Genomic DNA, 20,769 nt, shown 5'->3' with positions numbered 1-20,769 from the left:
AAACTAAAGTTAATATTATTTGCTTTTACAAGGAATATTGTCATATGCCAGAAAATCTATGGTTTATTTTTAAAAGCTCAGATTATTTCTAATGGATGGTGTAGTACTCAGAATCTCTGAAGCGTTTAGGTTCATGTCCCTTTGTCTCTCCTGGATGTGATGACCATTCTGTGCAGTGAGTGGAATCTTAAGAAAGGAAATAATAGAGCATCATCAAAAAGTTCTACTAGTTAATTTGGTATTATAATTTTGTTGGCTTTTATTTTAATTTGTTTTTAGGTCCATGGCTTATTACTTAGGCTGACAACTCTCAGAGCTTTTCCACTAGCTGCCTTCTATTTTAGGCTCATATACCCAAACCATGTGAAAAGTATCTCAACCTCAACATGCCCCAAATACAAACTTACAACCTCCTTCTCTGCAGTTTCTATTGTTTTTAACATCCTTTTTATTTTTAAATTTTACAATTTTTATTTTTATTAAAAACTTTATTTTTTATAGCAGTCTTATGTTTACAGTAAAAATTAATAGAGATTTTCCCATATACTCTCTCTATACATACATAACCTCCTTAGCAGTGTCACTCACCAGAACCATGATTTTTTTTTTTTTTATACCAAGATTGAACCTAAATTGATTCATGATAATAACTCAAAGTCCATAGTTTATCTTAGAGTTCACTCTTGGTGTTGTGCATTCTGTGGATTTGGACAAATTCTAATGACATGTACTGATCATTACAATATTATAAAAAATATTTTATTATCCTTGCCATTTGTGCTCTGCTTTTTCACCCCAGTCCCCGAAACCACTGATCTTTTTATTGTGTCCATATCTTTGCCTTTTCCAGAATGCCATATAGTTGAAATCAGACAGTATGAAGCCTTTTCAGATTGTCTTCATTCACTTAATAATGTGCAATTAAGATTCCTTTATATCTTTTTGTGGCTTGATAGCTCATTTCTTTTTAGCACTGAATGGATCCCTTGATTGGATGTGCCACAGTTTATCTATTCACCTACTGAAGGGCATCTTGGTTGCTTCCGGGTTTTGGCAATTATGGATAAAGCTTCTATAAACACTGTGTGGATATAAGTGTTCCGCTCCTGGGGACAGATACCAAGGAGCATGAGTGCTGATCATATGGTAAAAGATGTTTAGTTTTGTAAGAAAGCTCCAAGCTGTCCTCCAAAGTAACATAACTGTACTATTTGCATTCTCGCCAGCAATGACTGGGAGTTCCTGTTGTTCAGCTCCCCGCCAGCATTTGGTTGTCAGTGTTCAGGAATTTGGTCATTCTCCTAGGTGTATAGAGGTATCTCATTTTAATCTGCATTTCATTGATGGCAAAAGATGTGGAATATTTTTTCCATATACTTATTTGTCATCTGTATGTGTTCTTTGGTGAGGTATTCGTTAAGGTCTTTAGTGCATTTTTTAATCAGGTTAGTTATTTTCTTACTGTTAACTTTTAAGAGTTCTTTGTATATTTTGGATAACAGTTCTTTATCAGATGTATTTTTTGCATATATTTTCTTCCAGTCTGTGGCTTGTCTTTTAATCCTCTTGGTATTGTCTTTTAATTTTAATGAAGTTTAGCTTATCAATTATTCTATGTATTGTGTCTTTGACGTTGTACGTATTGTGTCTTTGATGTTGTACCTAAAGTTACTGCCATATTCAGAGTCATCTAGGCTTACTCTTATGTTATCTTCTAGGAGTTTTTAGTTTTGCATTTTATATTTACGTCTGTGATCCATTTTGAGTAAATTTGTGTGAAAAGGTATTAGGTCTTTTTCTAGATTCACTTTTTTTATGTGATTGTCCAGTCGTTCCAGCACCCTTTGTTGAAGAGACTATCTTTGCTCCATTATATTACCTTTGCTTATTATTCAAAGTTCATTTGTCTATATTTATGGGGGTCTATTTCTGTGTTCTCTGTTCTGTTTCATTGACCGTCTGTTCTCTCACCAGTACTACACCGTCTTGATTACTCTACCTTTATAGTAGTTCTTGATGTTGGTAGCATCAGTCTTCCAACTTTGTTCACCTTCAGTATTGTGTTGGCTATTCTGGGGTTTTTGCCTCTCCATGTAAACTTGGGAATCAGTTTGCCCATAAAATAACTTACTGGGATTTTAGTTGTTATTGCAGCAAATATATAGAGTAAAGTTGGGAAGAACTGACATCTTGACAATATTTAGTCCTACTATCCATGAACAGATGAATATCTGTTCATCTTTGATTTTATTATCGAGAATTTTGTAGTTTTCCTCATATCGATCTTGCATATATTTTGTTAGATTTATAGCTAAGTATTTCATTTTTTGGGTGCTTATGTAATTGATATTGTGTTTTTAATTTCAAATTTCACTTGTTCATTGTTTATAGGAAAGCAATGGAGGTTTTTATATTAGCCTTGTATCTTGCAAACTTGTTATAAATGGTTTATTAGTTACAAGAGGTTTTTTGTTGAGTTTTTTCAAATTTTCTACATTGACTGTATGCCATCTATGATCAAAGAGAGTTTTATGTCTTCCTTTCCACTCTATATGTTTTGTTCTCTTTTCCTGTCGATTTGGCAGGGACTTCCAGTACAGTGTTGAAAAGGAGTTGTGAAAGGGAACATTTTTGCCTTGTATTTGATTATTGTGGAAAAGCTTGGAGTTTTTCATCAAGTATGTTAGTTGTAGAGAAAATTTCTCTCTATTCTTAGTTTACTGAGAGTTTTTGCCATGGATGGTTGCTGAATTGTGTCATGCTTTTTCTGTATCTTTTGATATGAGCACATGATTGATTTTTTAGCCTGTCGATGTGATGAATTAAATTAATTGATTTTTGAATCTTGAACCAGCCTTGTGTACCTTGGATAAATCCCCTTTGGTCGTGGTATATAATTCTGTTTATACTTTCTTGGATTCAGTTTGCTAATATTTTGTTGAGGATTTTAGCGTATATGTTCATGGGGGATATTAGTCTACAGTTTACTTATAACGTCTTTGGTTTTAGTAGTAGGATGATACTGGCTTTATAGACTGAGTTAGGAAATAGTCTCTGTGCTTCTTTCCTCTTAAAGATGATTATAGAGATTTGCCATAATTTCTTCTTTAAGTTTTTGGTAGAATTCACCAGTGAGCCTATCTTGGCCTGGTGCTTTCTGTTTTGCAAAATTGTTAATTATTGGTTCAATTTCTTTCATAGATATAGGTCTATTCAGAATGCCTATTCTTGTGTGAGTTTTAGCAGACTGTGTCTTTGAAAGAGTTGGCCCTTTCATCTAGGTTGTCAAATCTATAGACATAGAATTTTTCATAGTATTTCTTTATTATCCTTTTAATTTCCATGAGATCTGTAGTTATAGTTCTTCTTTCATTTTTAATATTAGTATTTTGTTTTCCACTCTCCATTTTTCTTAGACTGACGAGAGGCTTATCAGTTTTATTGATCTTTTCAAAGAACCAGCTTTCGGTTCCATTGATTTTATCTATTGATTTACTCTTTTCAGTTGCTTTGATTTATACTTTAATTCTTATTCTTTTGTTCTGTTTACTTTGGATTGAGTTTACTTTTCTTTTTCTCATTTCCTAAAGTGGAAACTTAGATTATTGGTTTTAGGCCTTTCTTTTATATGTGCAGTTTAGAGGTCTGAGCACCTGATTCCAATGTATGGAGGGGTAGTTTTCTCCCTGTGCCACCAAGCATTTCTTTGTGACACCAGCTTGTTGTCCTTCAGTTTAACTCAATTCTGACACTATCTGCCTGGAGATAGCATCAGGTCTCACAGGTTAAGGGCTCATTCGCACAAGACTTTCTCTGTCTCACTCACACACACACTTCGGATGGCAGTTGCAAGCCCAGTTATCAGCTGTGCTTCTGACTGTCGATTGAGGGTTCCAGCAATGCTCTCTTTAGACTTTACATGTCAGTAGCAAGTTCAGGTTGTTACCTGTACTTTTGACTGACTGGCTCTAAATCAGAAGTTCCCACACCCCAGTCTTGGGTTTGGTTAATTTTCTAGAGAAGCTCAGAGAGAGCTCAGAGAAACATTTTATTTACTGGATTACTGGTTTATTATTAAAAAAATATGATAAATGATACAGAAGAATATCTCGATGGAAAAGATGCACAGAGCAAGGTGTGGAGAAAGGGTGTAGAGCTTCCATGCCCTCCCTAGGTGTGCCCCTCTCCCAGCACCTCCACATGTGGTGTCTCTGAACCCTGTCCTTCTGGATTTTATATGGAGGCTTCGTTACATATAGGCATGATTGATTAAATTACTTCCTATTGGTGACTGAACTCAATTTTCAAATACTTTCCCCTCCATGGAGGTGGGGGGTGGGATGTGGGACAGAAATTCGTAACCCATTAATCAGGTGGTATGCTCCACCAGCAGCTAGCTCCCATTCTTCGATGAATTCCAAAAGTCATCTCATTGACATAACAAACGACACCTTTATCATTATAATCACTTAGAAAATTTCAAGGATTTTAGGTGCTCTGTGCCAGAAATGGGGATGAAGACCAAATACGTATTTATTATAAATCACAGTATCTTTTTGCAGCGTTCGATGTTATGAATTTCCATGTTATGTTTTCATTTTTATTCCATTCAAAATCTTTTTAATATCTCTCGAGACTTTTTTCTTGATCCATGTGTTTTTTTTAGAAGTATGCTGTTTAATTTCCATGTATTATGGGATTTCTAGTTATCTTTCTGTTATTGACTTCTAGTTTGTTCCATTGTCATCCGACAGTAGATATCATATGCTTTCTGTTTTTTAAAATTGTAAGACGTGGTTCATGACCCAGAATGCTGTCTGTCTTAGTGAATGTTCCATGTGAGCCTGAGAGGAATGTGTATTTTGCCACTGTTGGGTAGATATAAATGTCAGTTATCTCCAGTGGTTTGTTGGTGGTTGTCGAGGTCACCTGTGTCCTGATTTGTCTCCTGTGTGTGTTCACTTCTGACAGAAGGGTGTGGAAGTCTCCAGCTGTCATCGTAGGTTCATCTCTTTCTCCTTGCAGTTATAGCAGTTTTCGCCTCATGCAGTTTGATACTCTGTTAGGCAAGTGCACCTTAACTGTTACATCTTTTTGGAAATTGATCACTTTATCATTATCATTATGTAATGCCCTTCTTAATGTCTGGTAACTCTCCTTGATTTGGAGACTGCTCTATCTGAAAATAATATAGGTACTCTTAGTCTTTTTAGTGTTATCATGGTATACTCTTCTCTATCCATTTACTTTTAATCCATATGTATCTTTATATTTAATATAAAGTGGGTTTCTTGTAAACAAGGTATAGGTTAGTTGTGGTTTTTGGTCCACTGATGGTTTGTCTTTTAGTAGGTGTATTTAGACAATGTCATTCAAATTAATTATTGATAATGTTGGACTGATATTTACCATATTTGTTACTGTTTTCTATTTTTTTGCCTTGCTTTTTGTTCCTGATTTTATATTCTGATCTTTTTCTGGTGGTTGTGATTTTAATTGAGTACTTTATATAATTCAGTTTTCTCTCCTTTTTAACATATCAGTTATGCTTAATTTTAAAACTTTTTTTAGTGGTTGCCATAGAGTTTCTAACCAATTCAAGTCTACCATCAGATATCATTCTACCACTTTATGAGTAGTATGAGTACTTTATAATAATAAAACAATCTTAATTCCTTTATCTTGTTCTTGATATCATTGCTGTCATTCATTTCACTTATATATTAGCATAAAAAGCATGAGTGTCTGTGTGTGTATATCCACATATGGAAGCATACATAATGAAATAGTGTTGTTATTATTTTGAATGAACTTATCTATTAGATCATTTAAGTTAAAAAAAAATTTTTTTTTTACCTTTGCTATATCTTCTTCAGTGCTCAACTTTTCTTTACATAGATCCCACCCAGTTTCTCAACTGTATTATTTTCCTTCTGTATAAAGAATTTCTGTTAACATTTTTTGTAAATTCTACTGGCAACAAATTTCATCAATTTTTGTTTGTCTGAGAGTCTTTATTTCTCCTTTACTTTTGAAGGATAATTTTGCAGGTTTCGAGGTACAGATTTTGAGGTCGGTGGGTTTCCCCCCACCCCCCTCAATGCTTTAAAATTTTTCACTCCATTCTCTTGCTTGCATGGTTTCTGAGGAGAAGTTGGGCATTATCTTACTTCTCGTTTAGGTAAGGTGTTTTTCCTTCTGGCTGCGTTCAGGAATTGTTCATCTTTGATTTTCTGTAATTTTAAAATGATATGCTTAGGTGTTTTTTGTTGTTGTTTCTTGTTCAGGTATTTATTCTACTTGGTGTTCTCTGAACTTCTTGGATCCGTGGTTCAGTTTTTGATGTTAACTTTTGGGGGAATTTGCAGTCATTATTGTTCAGATATTTCTTAAGTTACTTTCTTTTCCTCCTGGTAGTCCCATTATGCATATGGCAACTTCCCACAGTCCTTGGTGTTCTTTTATTCAGTTTTTGTTCTCTTTGGTTTTGGGTTTTTGAAGATTTTATTAGTAAATTCTATGGCTTAGAGATTCTTTCCTCAGCCCGTTCAGTCTACTAAAAAGCCTGTCAAAGACATTCTTCATTTCTGTTGCGGTGCTTTTTATTGCTAACATTTCTTTTTGGTTCTTTTTAGGATTTCCATCTCCGCTTACATTGCCTATTTGTTCTTTTATGCTGTCTGTTTTATCCATTAGGGACCTTAGCGTATTAATCATATTTGTTTTAAATTCTCAGCCTGATAATTCTAACATCTCAGTCATGTCTGAGTCTTATTCTTGATTTGTCCTTTTAAACTGTGATTTTTTTTGCCTGTTAGTATGCCTTGTAATTTTTTCTGGATAGTCAGACATGATGTACCTGGTAAAAGGAACTGCAGTAAGTAGGCCGTTAGAAACATGGTGAGGTGTGGGCGGCAAGGAAGCACTCTATCGTCCTGTGATTAGATCTTAGTCTTTTAGTGATTTTGTGCGTGTGGACTGTGAACCTCAGAAGTGTCTTTCAGTTTTTCAACCCCTTTAGGTAAGAGAGGATGACTAGAGCTGGCTGTTGTTGGGTATTTTCCTTTCCTGGGTCTGTTAGGCTCTGATAATACCTTAGCAGGTTGGGCTTCATTAACTAGGTTCTCCTGAGGGCAGGCCTTGTTAAGAACAGAGTATTCTAGTGTGGCAGTCCCCAACCTTTAGAGACTGGTGCTCCTTTAAGAATCTAATGCCTGATGATCTGAGGTGGAGCTGAGGCTGTGATGTTAGCACTGGGGGACAGCTGCAAATACAGATGACACTTTGCTGGCTCCCCTGCTGCTCATCTCCTGCTGTCTGGCCCGGTTCCTAACAGGCCACAGACTGGTACCATTCCGCAGCCCGAGGGTTAGGGACCCCTGCTCTAGTGTGCTTCACAGGGGTTCCTTTCCCTTCCTCCTGTTGGAAGCCCAAGAAGATTTTTCTCTCATATTGACTGTGGAAACTGGAGATACATCTCAAAGTAAATACAGGGGTTTCTCCAGATTTGTTTTTGATTTTTCAGCTTTTTACTTGAGAGGACGGAGTATTGCCTTCTAGTCTCCTTACATTCAGAACCAGAAACCTCTCTGTTGCTTTTTAAAATCTTTCTTTCACAGCTGGTTTACCTTTGATATAGGCAGAGTTATAGAAGTGCATAGCAAATTGAGGCTATGGAAGCTGGAAGCCCTAGCATTTTGACAACAGAACTGAAAAGATGAGACCCAGAACTGAAAAATTACCAGGGCAATCACTGAAAGGGAAGAATGTATGAAAGAACTTTATAAAATTATGTATGAACTCAACCCTGAGTTGTACATATGTGGATCTGATCCAAATCAGAGGTTCTAGCCATTGTAATAAGGCAAGACAAAGAAACAAGTCATACATTTTGGGGAGGAAAAAATAGAACTACCCCTTTTCACAGATGACATGATTGTCTACATAAGAATTCTTAAGGAATTAACACATAAAATTCTAGCACTAGTAAGCAAGCTTAGAAGTTTGCAAAACACAAGGTTCTCACATAAAAGTAAATATTTCTCTGTATTAACAATGTGTATTAGGAAACCAAATTTAAAATACCTTTAACATACTTTCAAAAATTTAAATATCTTAAATGTAAGTGTCCAAAACATGTATAGAGTCTATGTGCTGAGATCTAAAAATTGCTGATGAAAGAAATCAAAGTCCAAAATAAATGAGGTATATGGTATACATATATAGGAAGATTCAGTATAGTAAAGGCATCATTAAATTGATCTATAAATTTAACATAATACCAATTAAAATCCTTGCTGGATTGGTTTGTTGATGTAGACAAAATGATTTTAAAATATATATGGAAATTCAAACTAGGATAGCTAAAATGATTTTGAAAAATAATAAAGTTGGAGGAATCATACTTATTTGGCTGTAAGACTCACTATAAAGCTACAATAATGAAGACAGTGTGGTATTAGCAAAGAGATAGACATATGTATTAGGGGAACATAATAGAACTCAGAAATAGCCTCACATACAAATAGTCCCACATATAGATAGTCCCACATGGACAGTTGATTTTTGGCAGAGGTCCAAAAGCAATCTAAGGGAGGAATGATAGTTGTGTGCCCAAAAATGAGCCTTGACCTAAACCTAACACCTTATAAAAAGTTAATGCAAGGATTAATTCTACATGTAAAATATAAACGTATAGAACTTTTAGAAGACAACATAGGAGAAAATCTTTGTAATCTAGGCTAGGCAAAGCTGTTTTAGACATGACACCAAATACATGATGCATAAAAGAAATTGGTAAATTTGACTTTGACTTTATCAAAGTTAAAACCTTTTACTCTGCAAAAGATGCAATGAAAAGATGTGCTACACACTGGAGGAGGATGATAGAAAATCACTTATCTGACAAAAGATCGAGATCAAGAGTTTGTTAAAAAAAACCCTCAAACATCAATAGTAAGCAAACATAAAATTTAATTTAAAAAAATGGGCAAAAAACTTGAATAGACACTTCACCGAAGAGATATAAGGATGCCAGAATAGCACATGAAAAGATCTTCAACATCATTCACCGATAGGGAAATATGTATTAAAAGCTATATGAGATAACAACTACATGCCTAGTATAGTGGCCAAAATGAAAAATACCCATAGTGCCAAGCATTGGTAAGAATGAGGAGCAACTGGGACACATAACTGGTGGGATTGCCGACTGGCATTGCCCCTCTGGCAGTTTGGCAGTTTATTTTAAATTTAAACATATACTTACGATATTATTTAGTCTTTCTACTTTTGGAGTTGGGTCTACGAGAAATGAATAAAAAACCTTTATGTGAACATTTACAGTAGTCCTATTCATAATTGCTGTTGAGTATATATAACTCAAATGTATACAAACTGTTGTAATCCATTCATACAATGGAATACTATTCAGCAATTAAAAGGAATACACTCTTGATGCATGCATCTACTTGGATGAATCTCAAAGGCAGTATGTTGAGGTCAGGAAGCACATACTCAGAAGATTGCATACTATGCGATTCCGTTTATATGACATTCATGAAAAGGCAAAGCTGTAGTGATGGATAAGAGAGAAGTAGTTACCCTGGGTTACGGGTGTTGGGAGAGGACGACTGAAGATGTAAAGGAATGGGATAAATGAGTCGGCGTCATGAAACGTGTGTATCTTGATTGTGGTGAGGTTGTGTAAATCTACATATCTAATGTTCTCAGAATTGTGTACACACACACACACACACACACGAAAGAAGTCAGTTGTACTGCATAGATCATTTAAAAACTAAAGTTAATTATAAAGAGATTAGAAAATTCCTGGGCATATATAAAGCCTAAGTATCACAATAATTATTTTGGCTTTCTGTGTAACTAGCTGTATATCATTTATGTGGTAATTTCAGCACTTCTGGGATACGTTTTGAATGCTGCTGCTTCTGGTAAATAAGCTGGGGCCTGGTTCAGAGTGGAGCCAGCCAGTCAAGCAGTGGCCGTTCGGCACCCCAGCTGCGGCGCGTTTGGATCTGAAAGGCACTGGAGTCCCTCTCATCTGTCACTGATTCTCCTCTGAAATTGCAAATTTCTTAGGTGTTAGGAAGTTATATCAGACTTCCAAAGTATTCATGTGCCCCTGGGTTATACTTGGTTACTGTAATGGTGCTGCCACTTGTAACAATTCCAGGAACTTTTCATAAAGGGATTAGGGCATTGAGTGCATTGTAAGTGGTTGTTTTGTCGGTTGTAAATTGCAAACTGTTAGGCTTTCAGAGTTATTGCTTTTACAGTGGAGCCTCTTTAGTAAATATTGGCTATAGAGAATTATGGAGCTCATCGAAAGACTTTTGTTTTCTGACTATGTAAATACTAGTAGATACTACATACTAACATATAACTATGTCATAAGAGGTTGATAATTAATTCATTTACATGTACAAAGTTTTTAATTTTATTTCCTTCATAAGACAGATTGTGACATATTTCAATCATACTTTTATGAACGTTGATTTTTTTGCCTATATTTTGTCAGAAATAAAATAGACTGATGAAACATAAAATCAACATTTCTTACCAAAGAAAGGCAAAATTGTGGACTAGCTTGACTAACTTTTAGAGGAGCCTTTAAAGAATACTCTTAAATAGCCATGATGGTGGTCGCAGTTCAGTTAATAAGGCTGCCTGTATCCTTATCAGGCTGAAAGAAAATGTAGAAATTACCGAGGCGAGGTTTCATGGCTAAGGGCAGGCATAGCGACTTCATGTGCTACCCAGTGTATTCCATCTGTCCTTACATTTTACTGTGCTACATTTCACTGTTTTCCTTATTTGACTCTACAGATAAATGTATTTGACTTATTTTGGCATATATCTATCTCCACTTGGTGTCTGAACTGATGAATGTGACAGTTTGCGTATCAGGATTCATTGTAGATGTAGACAGGTAGGCAGTGGTCTTTTGAGATAGCATCTTCAGGAATTATCTAAAAGTGACTGCTAAATGTACTTGGAGTTAGAAACCTTTGGGTTAGAACCTTCTAATTTTTAACTGTGAAGGAATTTAACTCTACTAACTTACTGTGAGATTTTTTTGTGTGTCCCTTAAAATTAACTGTATTGAGTGTGAAATTATCTTGGGTATGGACTTGAGTTGATTTCTTTTACAGTTTTATTCCTGCTATGATCACTCTCATCTGAGAAGAGTATTGTAGTGTAAGAAATAGTATAAAAACTATGATATTAAATATTTGATATAATTTTAATCATCTTTTGCAAGATTTCAGTGTATTTCAGTATACCAAATTAGGCTACCTGAGAGATGAAACTTCATGAAAAAAATCAAAAGATTTTACCCCCTGACTGGTATCTTAAATCTTAACTGGAACTTAATCTACTTCTGAATTTATTCTGACAATTACTTTGCCTGTAGTGTTTCCTAAGAGATTAAAATCATTCTTTTGTAGGGGGGAGGAGAAGGTGTTAAATCTCAGGGGGAATCTTTAATTTTAACATTATTAATTGCATTCTTCTTAATATATTTAAACAGACTGTTTAGTTGAGGTACTTTGCTTGTTTCGGTACAAAGCAAATGGAAAAGCCAGTTTCTGTCTTCTAAGAACTGCTTTTGAATGAAACTGAGGTTATATGTTCAATATTAATCATTTCAGTTATAAATTAGATCTATCTTTATGATATAGTTTATCTTTAAATAATAAAATACCTCAAATAATAAAAATTTTGGGATCGCATTACATGAGTTATCTGCATTAGTTACTTTTAAAAAATAAATAATGTAAAATAATGGACAAATTAAAATGGATAAAGTAATATTAAAATCAAGTAAAAAAATCTGTTTATATAAATTTTAATGGAACTAAATATAATATGCATTTTTCATTAGAAACAATTTAGTCATGTTTATACATTGTTACTAAATATTCTCAGGTATTTGTGGGCCAAGACTGTTAATGGTTTTCTTTAATAATATGGACTAGAAATCTCTGGAAATATTAATAAATATATCAAGTCATGAAAGGTATTATACTATTTCTTTAATTTTTCCTAAGGCCTAGCCCTTTATGAGACTTGAAATAAGTTTTATTTCCTAATTCAATTGAAGCTTATTAAGAATTGGAAGATGGTAATTATTTTTAAGAAATAACTCTATAGATTATTAGTGTCATTTTCCTTAAAAGGATGCAGAATTAAAAACCCGTAATTGTTTCTGAAGTAGAATTGCTACTTACAGAACATATGTTACAATGTCTCCTGAAAAGTTTAGCAATTTTACTTTATGAGATAAAAATCAGAAAACATTTTTGTCTATCAAATAAAATATTCCTGTGAACATTGCTTCTAGGTATTGCTATACTTTTCAAGAGAATATTCTATGTTATATACTAGTTTTGGCCGACACAGGTACTTGCTTTTGATTTATCCTATATATTTAGAGCCTCTGCAGATGAACTGATGTGTCTAGACAGGAAGTGGTATGTAGGAGATATAGGAATGGGCTGAAGTATCCTTTATATTTGCCTTTGTATCTAGGGGAGTTGGAAATAGGCAAGAATGGAGAGAAATTTTGTATGGCAGTACACAGAATTTTGCAAGTTTATTGTGAGCCCTGCAGCAATCCGATGCATTTTAGTTACTGGTAAGTTTGTTAAATTATGTTTGCAAATGTACCTCTTCGAAGATGGCCATCTATTTACTATTACGTCTGCCATGTCAAATAAACTTATTTTAAAGACTTTTTGAAAAGACGTGGTATTGCTATTGCATTGGGTTTTAGGTGTAAATTTAAAATACCTTTGTTAGTGAATGCATTTGACTTTTCAATTGTCGTCATAGTTAAAATTGAAGTGAAATTAATGTTATATGGATAGCATAGTCATATGTTAAGATTTTGGAATAATAAAATTAACATTTCTGATTTTGTAATGGAGCTCCACTGTGTTTAGAAGTCTGAGTTAATTTATTAGATGTTTGAGATAGAGTTGTCCTTCTGACATAAAAGAATAAGAAAATCCATGGCATCCTTGTAATTTTATATGGTTCTACGCAGGAGTGTGATTTTATCATAAGAAATACTTTTTGCATTTTTTCATGGACCACAGGGACCATAGTGACACATTTCTAGTCTTTGTTTTTGGCATTGCTGATGTTTAGGAATCCTAGTGATCTTGCTTCCTAAATCACTCATTCATGTGTGGGTAAGAATTCCATGAACAGATCAGGAAATTGTGTAATCTCTATGCAGCAATGGTCTTCATTCTTTTCAAACATTTAGGCAGAAATATTATGAATAATAGTACTTAAGTAGTTATTTGTAATGTGGCTTTGACTAGTGATATAATTCATTTAAAATGGACTAGATTCCTTTTAATAACTGTTCTTCTTTACAGAAACATTTAAAAAATCCCAAGGAATTCCTTGGTAGTTGTGTTTTTCTTGTAAATGTTTACCTTTGACTTTAGGACATAGTTAAAGAATATCATTGATTTGTAATACTAGTTTACTTGTTTTTGTGGTTTAAAGATATGGGGCCAGATAATGTAATTGAATTTTATTTTCCTGTAATGAAGTACTTTGCTTCCAGATACACTATATATTTTTTTAGCTGAAATTTAATCCATTAAACTATTGATTTTTATAATAATAATAATTTTGCTGTTAATTATTTTTAATAGACTATTTCTGATTTGAACAAGAGTAGCCACATTATCAGAAAACTGTCTTTTAATTTCTATTGAAACCAGAAGAGCTGGAATGACTTCAAAGGATGAAATAAGTTTACGTTCCTTTTGGACCTTAATAATTTTCAAGTTTTCTACATTACTAGATTTTCTTAATTTCTTGTAAGAATGAGTACTTGTGCATTTAAAATATATTGAGAAGCGTGTGTTTTTACCCATTCTTGTGAATATAATAAATAAGCAATTTAGGGTACCTTGTAAAGCACTTTAAAAGGGTATTATTTTAATTGCTAATAAAGTCTGGCTTATAGTCATTTATTGTTATAAACTACGGTAAGCATGTAATTAGTAATGCTATCACATATCATCACTGCTGTAAAGTGTTCTGTGTAACTTTGTGAAGTAATACATTATTAAAGCTTAATTCAACGCAGTCATTTATTTTTCTTTTGTTTCTTCATTCAACAGACCTATCAAGTGCTTTATGTTCGTCTGGTGCATCTTTGCACGCTTTTAAGTGTTGTGTATACATTGTGTAATTAACTGTCACTTTCATTTTAGTATTACATAAATCATTTATTTTATCTACGCTCATGAACTTTTCATGAGGGCATATGTGGACATAACTAACATGTTGCATATTTCTGGATATTAAAAAAAATATGTTGTTTTCGAAAAATAGGTCTAAATGAAATATTTAAAATATAGGCATGTTCTTCCAAAGCAATCTTGTGTACACATTTAAAATTCTCTAAAAGATAGCATATTCTTCAGAAGAATATTATGACAAAGTCTTTATTATGGAGAAGTGACGTATTTGTGGGTGTACTTCTTAGATTTCCTTGAAGCTGAGAATATAGATGTAAATTGATAAAGTTGATGTTTTGCCTTGGAATATAAAAAACCTACATGATTATGTCAATTTATGATATTTAAACAGATAAAACGAGTTTTCTCATGCTTGTGATAAAATATATTGTTATTGTTGCATAATATAAGGTATGGTTGTCATTGTTAGCAAAATATAGAGATTAGATTTGGATATGCTTCTCTTTTGACATAAAATACTGAAATGGAACACTGTGTTTATAATCAAAATTTGATGATAACATAATGAAATTATCTGTACTTTACATGCAGTGCTACTCTTTTGGCTTTCCTGGTTGAACTACTTAAAAGTTCAGTAGCCATGCAAGAACAGATGCTGGGTGGAAAAGGCTTTTTAGTCATTGGCTACTTACTTGAAAAGGTAAGTGATTTATAATGAAGGTTTTACTGTGTAGCCTTCAATATGGACAACTGGCGGTCAATAATTATATTTTTTCTATAGTTTCTCTTTCCATTGATTGTGCAGAGGCTGTTTTGGGCTAATTTACAAACATTTTTATATTTGTTTAGATGTAAGTGTAGACATTGAACTAAATTGAGTTTAGAATTCTATAAAATTAAGAAATTTTGAGTGAAAATAGATACTAAAGAAAAATTCTTTCATCTACAAGTATTTTCTCTTAAATATTTTTGTAGTTTCTTTGCTGTTTTCACTTAAACTAAGTTTCTAAAAGATTTTATTATTTTTACTTTAAATAGATTTACTTTTTTGTTTTTGCTCTATTTTTCCATTATAAGGTAAAAAATCTTTACTTTGTAGTGACAGAAACATTATTTTGTGCTTTATTCCTGCTTTTCGTATATTCGAATACTTAAAGAAGCTTTTCTTTAATTAATATGTAGAATAAACAATAAAAATTAGATGGATTTAATTTTTCCCATTTTGTATCATTTGTCTTATTTTTTAATGACCTTCTTTGCTTTAGTCACACCTGTACTATTATTTAATGAGTGCTGAATTTCTGATTATGGTCGCAAAAGAGTTTGGTCATACGATGTGATTTTCTTTAAAAATTAAAGTGAAATGTCATAAATAAAAGTTTTCTTTTTTTCTAAAGAAACATCTATGACCCCCATTAGCTCTCTCAAACCTGGTCTTACTAGTTAACTCTTTAACATTGGGGTGCTCTGAAAATGGAACTATTTGAAAAATAATAGAGGTGAGACCTCAAGTAAGAGGAATAAGCTTAGTTTTCTCTTGGAAAATAAAATTGAGAAGACTTTTAGAGACAGTTTTTCACCTCAGATTGTACTACATTTGAAATCTTTTTAACCCATCTTTCCTTTGAAACGAGAACTCTTCTTTCTGGAAGGATTGGTGATCGAAGAGTGGTAGGTTATTAAGTGGATCGATCGCTGACAGCATTTCTTTATTGAGATAATTATTTCAGCAACATTATTAAGATTTTCATTAAGGCTGTTTGTTTTTTTTGTAATTATGAAAAACTATTTTCTTATATCAAGGATATTAAGAATTGCTTAGAAGGTGTATGTTAAATTATGTTTTACATGAATGAGACGTTATGAAATGCCTTTGTAACACTACTGTGCAAGACAAGAACCGTATGAGAAATCATCCCTTAAATGTGCTTTCCTGTTTACTGAGAGTTTATCTGCATAGTTCTAAAGCAAGCCTTTTATTTTTACACTTAAAGCTTAGCTTAAAATTGGAAGTAATGTGAAAAGACTTTAAAACAAATAGACACATTTAATTTTATCTCTTTCTCAGAATTAATAATCTGAAAGTTATATTGTCACTTTAGTGGGTGTATATATTGTCTCACTGTGGTTTTAATTTGCATTTTTTAAGATTTTGAGTAAGATTGTATATGTGAATATATATGACATTCATATTTTTCTCTGTGAAGTATTATTTATGTCTTTTGCAAATTTTTCCTACTCCCTCCAAGAGCCCCCAACTACTAGGCAACCTATAATTTACTTTTTTATCTCTATGATTTTGCCTATTTCATATTTCATATAAGTGGAATCATATATTTTTCCTTTTGTATCTAGCTTATTTAACTCAGCATGCTGTTTATAAGATTCATCCATGTTGTAGCATATATCAGAACTTCATTCTTTTTTATGGCTGAATAATATTCCATTGTGAGTGTTTGTGTGTGTATAGATGTATTATATTATGTTTATCCATTCATCTGTTAGTGGACATTTGTGGGATTTTCATCTCTTGGCTCTTATGAATAATGATGCCATGAATGTTCATGTATAAGTTTGTGTGTAGACATGTTTTTATTTCTTTTGAGTAGATATCTGTGAATCAATATGCTGGGTCCATCATAACTTTGAGTTTAACCATTTGAAAAACTGCCAGAGTGTTTTCCAAAGTAGCTCCACCATTTTACATTTCCATCAGCCGTGTATAAAGTTTCCATTTGTTTCAGATCCTTGCCAACACTTGTATGGTCTTTTTAATTCTAGCCATCCAAGTGGATGTGAAATGGTGTATTTTTTATTTGCATTTTTGTGATGTCTAATGATGTTGAGCATCTTTTCATGTGGTTATTGCCTATTTGTATATGTGTATTTTTTTTTTTGAGAAATGTCTATTCAGTACTTTTGCCCATTTAAAAAAATGAGGTGTTGGTCTTTATTCTTGAGTTATAGGAGTTTTTTATTCTATAACTAATCCTTTGTTAGATATATGATTTGCAAAGGTAGTCTTTCATTCTGTAGGTCACATTGTGTTTTAATTTGCATTTCTCTGATGAAAACTTGAGCATTTTTATATATTTATTTTCGGTAATGCTCTTTTGTTACATTCCTGTTCAAAGTGTTTACCCTTTTTCATTTGTACTGTCTGTTGTTTTCTTATTGATTTTCTTATTGATTTGTGGAAATTTTGTATATATCCTGGATTTGAGTCCCCTGTTGGATATGTATGGCAAATATTTCTTCTTCTCTGGTTTGCTTTTTCACCTCTGAATGGTGTTTTTGAAGAAAAAAGTTCTTAATTTTAATATGTCAAATTTTCACTTTTTTTTAATGATTAGGCTATTTTGGATCCCTATGTATCACTAAGCCATGAGATTCAAAATTGTGTTTTACTTTTTACATTTAGATTTATAATCCATCTGGAATTGAATCTTATGTATGGAATGAGGTGTAAGGGTCAAAGGTCTCTCTCTCCCTCTCCTCCTCTCCCCCTCGTCCCTCCCTCCCTCTCTGCATGCGCATATGCGTTGCCTCTGTGTGTGTGAAACTGGCTATTGGATAGATAATTTTCTACTGCATTGCAGTCTATCTAATCTTTGCCATAAATCAGGTGACCATGTATAAATGGAATTATTACTAGAGTCTTACCAGTTGTGTTTTTTTTTTTTTCTAGCTTTGCAGTACAATACTGTCTTAATTTGCATAGCTTTTTAATACATCTTGATAACTCATAGTGTGTCATCTGGCTTTGGTGTTCTTCAAAATTGCCTTGGCTTTTTTTGGGTCTTGGCATTAGAATACATGTCAGCTTGCCAATTTTCACCAAAACCTGCTAGGATTTTCATTGTATTATATTCAAATATTTATATTGAATCTTCCAGTTCATACACTTAGTATATTTTCTGTTTATTTAGGTCTCTTTGGAAGTTTTCTGTGTAGATAACTTTGTCTTTTGCTGGATTTTTTTCCCTATATTTGAGGTTTTTTAATTTTTATTTTTTATTTGTCATTGGTACATAGAAATATAATTGGTGTTCATATTGACTTTTTATATACCAATTTTGCTAGTCATCTATTAAATCTAGTAGTATGTAGATTTTTCAAAAAATTTTCTTTGTAGAAAATCATGTATTTGTGAATGACAATTTTTTTCTTTATAATTATTTTATGTTTTTTTCCCCCTTCCCTTATTGTAGTATCTAAGACTTTCAGGATATTGTCAAATAGAAGTTGAAAAGTGGTATCTCTATCTTATTCCATATTTCATGGGTAGAGCTTTCAATAATTAGCCACCAAGTATGATACATACTGTAGATTACTTTTTGTGGATTTTTAAATTGGGTTAACAAACTCAAGTGTGCTGAGAGTTTTCTTTATCATAAACAGGTGTTGAGTTTTATCAAAGCTTTTTTGGCATTATTTGAGATAGTTATGTTTCTACGTTTTTTGTTAGTTTAGGGAATTACATTAACTGATTTTCAGATCTTAAACCATTCTTATGTTCCTGGAATACTGTGTAGTCTGAGAACCATTCCCATTGCAGTCCGGCTTTCATCCCTGTACTTCCTTAAAATGACTGTGTGTCATCAGTAGCCTGCACATTCTTAAATCTATGGTTCTCAGTCTTCATCTTATTTGAGGTTTTAACATTTCAGCTTTACATTCTTTTCTTCTTGAAATGCTTTTCTTCAGTTGTACTCTGTGACAGCATTCTTTCTTTGTTTTCTTCCTACCCTCTTTTTATTCTCTCCTGGTAGTTCCTGCTCTTCTTTTAAATTCTAAAGACTAGTGTCAAGGTGCTTAATCCTGGAAGCCTTTTCACTTTTCTGTCACACTTTGTGTTTCCAATCCCTTAGCTTTCTTTATTCTGTAAATACCAATTATTTTCAAATGTATATCTCTGATCACAGCCTCTCCTTTGAACTCCAGTCGCTAATATTCAGCTCCACTTGGATGTCTAATAAGCTTCATAAATCTAAAATGATCCAAACTCTTACTTTTGATTTCCCTTTCTAACCTTTCATCCCTCAGTCTTCTCTATCTTTGTTAACAGCATCACCATCCAACAAGTAATTCAGACCAAAAATGTTAATCCTTTTTGACTCTTCTGTTTCACATAATAAATCCATACTCTCAGCAAATTTGTTGTTTAGTATCAAAACCTATCCAGAATCAATGACTTCTTCCCACTTACTACTCTACTTCTTTCTCTGTCCATTGACATCATCTCAGTTCAAACCATCATCATCTTTCACTCGCAGTCAGACTTGTGCTCCTAAACAATGCCAGACCGTACTACTCCAACCTTCTCAGTGTAAAAAATTCCCAAGTCTCTTACTTCTGACATAATCTTTTAACATCTTCCTTCTTGCTTTTTCTGTTGCAGACATGCTGGCCATACAAAAGCCCCTTTGCCTTTTGTGTAAAATTTAAAATGTGCCCATCCCAGGACTTTTTGCATATTTTCCCCATTGCTCTGATCCCTCTTTCCATACATACCCACATGGCTTCCTTGATTCCATACTTCATTTAGGATTTGGCTTATGACACTTTATCAGAGAAGTCTTCCCTGATCACTCTAAATAGAAGTGTCCCTTCCATAACCATCACTGTCTGTCTACTCTAATTTTTTACAGCATCATTCTGACATGTTTTTACTTGTTTATTTTCTGCCTCCTTTCACTAGAACATAAGCTTCAGCCTTCATGAAAGCAGGGAAAATATTTTTTTCACCTTATTGCTGTGTCTTCAGCACCTTAAAGAGTGCCTGCTTCAATAAATATTTGTTGAATTGAACTTAATAAATGAAAAGCACTTGTATGCTTGTTTGACTGCCTAAAAGGAATGCTTTTTTCAGCTTTATCGGATGAGTGTTTACACTGTTTTATTTGGAAATGATCAGCTGCTATAAGTATAGATAATAAAGGCTCCATTTTTATTTTATCATCAGCTAATAACAAGTTAATGGTTAACTGTCTTAGCTTTATCTCCTGTCTTAGCAAGGCAGGTAATCTGATGTGAGGCTTTCTTATTCATCACATCTAGATTGTTCCATGTAAAACTTTTAAGGTATTTTTGTTTTGTTTTATTTTGCCAAAATATGAGTTTGAAGAAAACTTTGAGGGTATCTGATGTACTCAGTATTTTTGGTTATGGTTAATAAAAACTTGATTCAAAATGACTTAAACATTAAAGAAATATAAAGCATATTTCTTTAATGTGAAATAATATAATATAAAGTCTAGTGATAGGCGGCTTATCAGACGTAGTCCTGGCAGGAAACAGATGTCACACTCAAACTTTATTGAAAAGAGTTTAATGCCAGCTCTGTAAAAAGTAGTGAGCATCGTTAGGGAAATCAGCAAGGTTAGAAGAGATGAGAGGTGAGCATTTAGCATAAATCAAAGAGAAAGTTATTTTAGCTGTAGGAGGTGTCCCTGGCAGCCATATGGTCTTCATCAAAGGAGTGTGTAGTGTATTGGCCTGAAGGGGTGAAGCCAGG

The 20,769-nt window shown here is 33.3% G+C and overlaps 1 protein-coding gene across 8 annotated transcripts in view; it reads left to right on the top strand.

Moving 5' to 3' along the window:
* The window catches only part of NBEA (neurobeachin), a 557,443-nt gene that overhangs the window by 44,739 nt on the left and 491,935 nt on the right, over window positions 1-20,769 (top strand). For all 8 annotated transcript variants that reach the window (XM_025049493.1, XM_025049492.1, XM_025049491.1 and 5 more), the window contains exon 10: window positions 14,844-14,952. In XM_025049493.1, coding sequence (XP_024905261.1) covers window positions 14,844-14,952 — 109 coding nt within the window. The remainder of the gene's footprint in view (window positions 1-14,843; window positions 14,953-20,769) is intronic.

The sequence above is a fragment of the Pteropus alecto genome, unplaced genomic scaffold, assembly GCF_000325575.1.
Source record: "Pteropus alecto unplaced genomic scaffold, ASM32557v1 scaffold16, whole genome shotgun sequence".
Taxonomy (NCBI): Eukaryota; Metazoa; Chordata; class Mammalia; order Chiroptera; family Pteropodidae; genus Pteropus; species Pteropus alecto.
The sequence above is the reverse complement of the archived record's forward strand: the minus strand, read 5'-3'. Positions and strand labels throughout refer to the sequence as shown.